Source organism: Rutidosis leptorrhynchoides, chromosome 4, assembly GCF_046630445.1.
Source record: "Rutidosis leptorrhynchoides isolate AG116_Rl617_1_P2 chromosome 4, CSIRO_AGI_Rlap_v1, whole genome shotgun sequence".
In the NCBI taxonomy this organism is placed as follows: domain Eukaryota; kingdom Viridiplantae; phylum Streptophyta; class Magnoliopsida; order Asterales; family Asteraceae; genus Rutidosis; species Rutidosis leptorrhynchoides.
In genome coordinates, this window is record NC_092336.1 from 543,620,194 (window position 1) to 543,627,855 (window position 7,662).

Consider the following 7,662-nt stretch of genomic DNA (forward strand, 5'->3'; position numbering starts at 1 on the left):
ACAAAAGGCTTACCATGGGTTCTTTTCAATGACTTCCGAACCAGTCTCAACATTCAGCCGCCTCCCGTTTCGACTGAGGGGGTGTATTAGATGACAGTGGTATATCACGATATATATTATATTATAAAGCTTAAAGCATAATGATGTGTTTAACATTAACTATATTTGTATAGGATTATTAAATGACATTTGTATATCACTGTCTGAAAAATGAGACATAGTTTCCTTAATTATAGGGTTAAATGGTTGTATAAAGGTATTGCCACCAAATGAATAGAAATCATCGATTGTTCATTCTTTCAATGATAATAGACTAAAATGATTTATCAGAGGCTAACGATGTACAATCACATTTATATAATGATGAGTTCTCTTAATCTCGAGGCCGGGCAGCCACAATTAAGAAAGAAAGCTTGTAAAACAATTTTTAGTACTCCGTACTATTTATTAACTGTCATTCTTATGAGAGGTTGAGAGGGTTTCTAGATTGTGATTTACGGATTTCGTTATTAGTCTATTTTACAACTTTTATTTACCTGTTTACGGCAACCCATATGAGTCAGAATATGTGGGTTGGGTCGGGCCTTGATTATTTTTATAAGTAAATAAAAGCTATAGATCAGAATCTTAATAGTACCTAATAACAATACAGGAGGGCAAAGGACGAGCTACATAGTTTATGTGACATGATCGCGGGTACGGTTCTACATCCGGAAAAGAAAGATTCATGGATATGGACTCCGGGCATCAATGGGAACTTCACTACAAAGAATTTTACAGATATGATTAATGCGAGACTTTTAAATTCAAGTGACACAATATGTGAGACTTTACACAACAAACTTGTACCAAAAAAGGTGGAGGTATTTGTTTGGAGAGCAAAAAAATCACGTCTTCCGGTTTTGGTGGAGCTCGACAAAAGGGGAATTGACCTACACTCGGTGCGTTTTCCGCTTTGTAATGATGCTATTGAGTCGGTCAACCACTCTTTAATCTTGTGTAAACATGCTTTTGAGGTTTGGGGTAAGGTATTTGATTGGTGGGGTCGGGGAGTAATACCGTATGCCAACGTTGGGGACCTATTTCTTGACACGGGACAATCGGCCTCTCACATGGGCAAATTTATTTGGCAAGCGGTTGTGTGGACATGTTCCTATCTTATTTGGAAGAATCGGAATCAAAAGGTCTATAATAACAAGTGTTGGAACGTGCCCGTTGCTCTTAATGAAATTCAAGTTAAAAGCTTCGAGTGGATCGCGAAGAGGTCTTTAATAACAAGTGTTGGAACGCGCCCGTTGCTCATATTTCCATACTTGAATTGACTAATTTGCCTATAGGGTTGTTATCCATACGTAATATATAATTAAATTCAACGTTGATCAAATATTTATTTTTAGTCGACACTTTTTGTTAACTAAAGTTTACACTAATTATATAAAATAACTTTAGTTAATATTAATATTAATGCATATTATGTTAAAAACTATATGAAACATAATTATTAATTAAATGATAAGTTATTATAATCATTATATATATATTTTTAGCTTATAAAAAAAAGAGATTTTTTTATAAATTAAATAACGAGCCCATGAATTTTGACTAAATATTTTTAAAAACAAAAACTTATTAAAAACATTTTTAACATGTTTTTATTTTTTGTCAAAATTGGCACCTTTATTTTATTTATATTTTTTCTTTTCACCAACCATTTTTTTCCTATAAATACCCACTTCTATTTCATAAAAACTTGTATCAAATCTTTGGAAAAACTCTCTCACAAACTTGGGAAAGTACTTGAGGTATTTTCTATATTTTTTATCGAATTGCTTTTATTTTTTTTTGTATATTCTTTAAAAATTCGAATTTAATATATATAAATTATTTTTACATGTTATAATTAGTATTATAAGTATTATGATGTATAAAAATAATTTTGATAATTTATGGAATATTATTTATAATTAAATACGAAATATGTAGTATTTAAACATAAAAATAATATAAAATTCGTAATAAAATATTAAACAGTAATAAAAATAATTATAATTTTTTTTAGATTATTATACTTTTATAAACAAGCAAAAATTATAAAATTAAATAAATTGGACGATTAATATTTAAAAAGAATTTACTTTTGCATTATTCTAAATCGAGAGAAATAATAAAGAAAATACAAAATAAATACAAACATGTATTAAATATTTTTATAAAATTTTTATATGATTAGTAGCATTACTAAATACTTTAAAAAAAATATAAAAATTATTTTTAAATTATTTTTCCTATTTATTTAATTATAGGCCGATTACGATGGTTAAATAATTAAAAAACATTAAATAAATAATATTTTGATATAAAATTTGATTTAATAATTTTTATAACATTTTTACATAATATGGAACCTGTAAAAAATATAAAATTATTTATTTAGGTCGATTTAATATTTATTACCTAATTAAATTTGATTAATATAAACCGAGTATATATATAAAGAAAAGTGAGAAATAAATACAAAAACTTGATAAAATTATTTTTATAAAATATCCTACTAAATTGTATAATTAACTAAGTTTATAAAAATTATAAATATAATATTTAATGAATTAATATTCGAATTAACATATATTAGTATGATTTTCGATTAACATAAGTATATTACATATACTAAATTAATATTATTATTATAACTTACGGTTAATAAATAAGTATACTATATAATAAAGTATAATGCTTATAATGTAAGTTAATAACAATACATTATTAATAAACACTTATTTTATAACTATACTAATTTAATAATAATAACTTATAGTATATAATATAAGATAATCAAATTGTTAATACATTAATAAATATAATATAACATATATAATAACATATAAACCTAAAGTGAAGGTTAATCAAAGATAATGTACAATTCATGTGAACTTCATCGCTACTCACGGTCGTAAGTGAATGATGTCTAGGTTGCCATTTATGGGTAAGCTTGTGGATCTCGAATGCCATGACTTAGATTCTGGTCAAGAGTCCTGGGCCCCCAGTTATATCTGGTCATTCCTGACTTATTTGATAGCAACGAAGTTTGAGTAAAGTTATACAACGTCTTGCTAAAGATTAACCCGAACTTTCTAAAATTGGAAAATTACGATAAGTGAAAACTTTCCATAAATAGTAACCTTTCGAAAATGGAAATTCTTTAGTGAACCATTACTATCAATATAGTACTATATACTATTGTCTGTTAGGCAATGTCTGATCATACGTTCTATCTCTAGGTTGAGATCTCGGTCACGTCCTTCCGTTCAATTCTTTCGTGGAATACTCTTTTGTGCTACTAAGGTGAACTTCATAGTGAAATGTCCCGTTCTTATTGATTAAAAACGTTCCATATTAATTGATTTCGTTGCGAGGTTTTGACCTCTATATGAGACGTTTTTCAAAGACTGCATTCATTTTAAAACAAACCATAACCTTTATTTCATAAATAAAGGTTTAAAAAGCTTTACGTAGATTATCAAATAATGATAATCTAAAATATCCTGTTTACACACGACCATTACATAATGGTTTACAATACAAATATGTTACATCGAAATCAGTTTCTTGAATGCAGTTTTTACACAATATCATTCAAACATGGACTCCAAATCTTGTCCTTATTTTAGTATGCAACAGAGGAAGCTCTTAGTATTCACCTGAGAATAAACATGCTTTAAACGTCAACAAAAATGTTGGTGAGTTATAGGTTTAACCTATATATATCAAATCGTAACAATAGACCACAAGATTTCATATTTCAATACACATCCCATACATAGAGATAAAAATCATTCATATGGTGAACACCTGGTAACCGACATTAACAAGATGCATATATAAGAATATCCCCATCATTCCGGGACACCCTTCGAATATGATATAAATTTCGAAGTACTAAAGCATCCGGTACTTTGGATGGGGCTTGTTGGGCCCGATAGATCTATCTTTAGGATTCGCGTCAATTAGCGTGTCTGTTCCCTAATTCTTAGATTACCAGACTTAATAAAAAGGGGCATATTTGATTTCGATAATTCAACCATAGAATGTAGTTTCACGTACTTGTGTCTATTTTGTAAATCATTTATAAAACCTGCATGTATTCTCATCCCAAAAATATTAGATTTTAAAAGTGGGACTATAACTCACTTTCACAGATTTTTACTTCGTCGGGAAGTAAGACTTGGCCACTGGTTGATTCACGAACCTATAACAATATATACATATATATCAAAGTATGTTCAAAATATATTTACAACACTTTTAATATATTTTGATGTTTTAAGTTTATTAAGTCAGCTGTCCTCGTTAGTAACCTACAACTAGTTGTCCAAAGTTAGATGTACAGGAATAAATCGATAAATATTATCTTGAATCAATCCATGACCCAGTGTATACGTATCTCAGTATTGATCACAACTCAAACTATATATATTTTGGAATCAACCTCAACCCTGTATAGCTAACTCCAACATTCACATATAGAGTGTCTATGGTTGTTCCGAAATATATATAGATGTGTCGACATGATAGGTCGAAACATTGTATACGTGTCTATGGTATCTCAAGATTACATAATATACAATACAAGTTGATTAAGTTATGGTTGGAATAGATTTGTTACCAATTTTCACGTAGCTAAAATGAGAAAAATTATCCAATCTTGTTTTACCCATAACTTCTTCATTTTAAATCCGTTTTGAGTGAATCAAATTGATATGGTTTCATATTGAACTCTATTTTATGAATCTAAACAGAAAAAGTATAGGTTTATAGTCGGAAAAATAAGTTACAAGTCGTTTTTGTAAAGGTAGTAATTTCAGTCGAAAGAACGACGTCTAGATGACCATTTTAGAAAACATACTTCCACTTTGAGTTTAACCATAATTTTTGGATATAGTTTCATGTTCATAATAAAAATCATTTTCTCAGAATAACAACTTTTAAATCAAAGTTTATCATAGTTTTTAATTAACTAACCCAAAACAGCCCGCGGTGTTACTACGACGGCGTAAATCCGGTTTTACGGTGTTTTTCGTGTTTCCAGGTTTTAAATCATTAAGTTAGCATATCATATAGATATAGAACATGTGTTTAGTTGATTTTAAAAGTCAAGTTAGAAGGATTAACTTTTGTTTGCGAACAAGTTTAGAATTAACTAAACTATGTTCTAGTGATTACAAGTTTAAACCTTCGAATAAGATAGCTTTATATGTATGAATCGAATGATGTTATGAACATCATTACTACCTTAAGTTCCTTGGATAAACCTACTGGAAAAGTGAAAAATGGATCTAGCTTCAATGGATCCTTGGATGGCTCGAAGTTCTTGAAGCAGAATCATGACACGAAAACAAGTTCAAGTAAGATCATCACTTGAAATAAGATTGTTATAGTTATAGAAATTGAACCAAAGTTTGAATATGATTATTACCTTATATTAGAATGATAACCTACTGTAAGAAACAAAGATTTCTTGAGGTTGGATGATCACCTTACAAGATTGGAAGTGAGCTAGCAAACTTGAAAGTATTCTTGATTTTATGAAACTAGAACTTTTGGAATTTATGAAGAACACTTAGAACTTGAAGATAGAACTTGAGAGAGATCAATTAGATGAAGAAAATTGAAGAATGAAAGTGTTTGTAGGTGTTTTTGGTCGTTGGTGTATGGATTAGATATAAAGGATATGTAATTTTGTTTTCATGTAAATAAGTCATGAATGATTACTCATATTTTTGTAATTTTATGAGATATTTCATGCTAGTTGCCAAATGATGGTTCCCACATGTGTTAGGTGACTCACATGGGCTGCTAAGAGCTGATCATTGGAGTGTATATACCAATAGTACATACATCTAAAAGCTGTGTATTGTACGAGTACGAATACGGGTGCATACTAGTAGAATTGTTGATGAAACTGAACGAGGATGTAATTGTAAGCATTTTTGTTAAGTAGAAGTATTTTGATAAGTGTCTTGAAGTCTTTCAAAAGTGTATGAATACATATTAAAACATTACATGTATATACATTTTAACTGAGTCGTTAAGTCATCGTTAGTCGTTACATGTAAATGTTGTTTTGAAACCTTTAGGTTAACGATCTTGTTAAATGTTGTTAACCCAATGTTTATAATATCAAAAGAGATTTTAAATTATTATATTATCATGATATTATGATGTACGAATATCTCTTAATATGATATATATACATTAAATGTCGTTACAACGATAATCGTTACATATATGTCTCGTTTCAAAATCATTAAGTTAGTAGTCTTGTTTTTACATATGTAGTTCATTGTTAATATACTTAATGATATGTTTACATATCATAATATCATGTTAACTATATATATAACCATATATATGTCATCATATAGTTTTTAAAAGTTTTAACGTTCGTGAATCACCGGTCAACTTGGGTGGTCAATTGTCTATATGAAACCTATTTCAATTAATCAAGTCTTAACAAGTTTAATTGCTTAACATGTTGGAAATATTTAATCATGTAAATATCAATCTCAATTAATATATATAAACATGGAAAAGTTCGGGTCACTACAGTACCTACCCGATAAATAAATTTCGTCCCGAAATTTTAAGCTGTTGAAGGTGTTGACGAATCTTCTGGAAATAGATGCGGGTATTTCTTCTTCATCTGATCTTCACGCTCCTAGGTGAACTCGGGTCCTCTACGATCATTCCATCGAACCTTAACAATTGGTATCTTGTTTTGCTTAAGTCTTTTAACCTCACGATCCATTATTTCGACGGGTTCTTCGATGAATTGAAGTTTTTCGTTGATTTGGATTTCATCTAACAAAATAGTGAGATCTTCTTTAGCAAAACATTTCTTCAAATTCGAGACGTGGAAAGTGTTATGTACAGCCGCGAGTTGTTGAGGTAACTCAAGTCGGTAAGCTACTGGTCCGACACGATCAATAATCTTGAATGGTCCAATATACCTTGGATTTAATTTCCCTCATTTACCAAATCGAACAACGCCTTTCCAAGGTGTAACTTTAAGCATGACCATCTCTCTAATTTCAAATTCTATATCTTTTCTTTTAATGTCAGCGTAGCTCTTTTGTCGACTTTGGGCGGTTTTCAACCGCTGTTGAATTTGGATGATCTTCTCGGTAGTTTCTTGTATAATCTCCGGACCCGTAATCTGTCTATCCCCCACTTCACTCCAACAAATCGGAGACCTGCACTTTCTACCATAAAGTGCTTCAAACGGCGCCATCTCAATGCTTGAATGGTAGCTGTTGTTGTAGGAAAATTCTGCTAACGGTAGATGTCGATCCCAACTGTTTCCGAAATCAATAACACATGCTCGTAGCATGTCTTCAAGTGTTTGTATCGTCCTTTCGCTCTGCCCATCAGTTTGTGGATGATAGGCAGTACTCATGTCTAGACGAGTTCCTAATGCTTGCTGTAATGTCTGCCAGAATCTTGAAATAAATCTGCCATCCCTATCAGAGATAATAGAGATTGGTATTCCATGTCTGGAGACGACTTCCTTCAAATACAGTAGTGCTAACTTCTCCATCTTGTCATCTTCTCTTATTGGCAGGAAGTGTGCTGATTTGGTGAGACGATCAACTATTACCCAAATAG

General features: G+C 30.3%; 1 protein-coding gene across 1 annotated transcript; it reads left to right on the top strand.

Annotated features, from left to right (window-relative positions):
- The first annotated feature begins 686 nt into the window (after nt 1–686).
- LOC139842648 (uncharacterized) lies at nt 687–1,322 on the top strand. Its single transcript, XM_071832764.1, has one exon. The coding sequence runs from the start codon at nt 687–689 to the stop codon at nt 1,320–1,322; it is 636 nt and encodes a 211-aa protein (XP_071688865.1).
- The last annotated feature ends 6,340 nt before the right edge of the window (nt 1,323–7,662 follow it).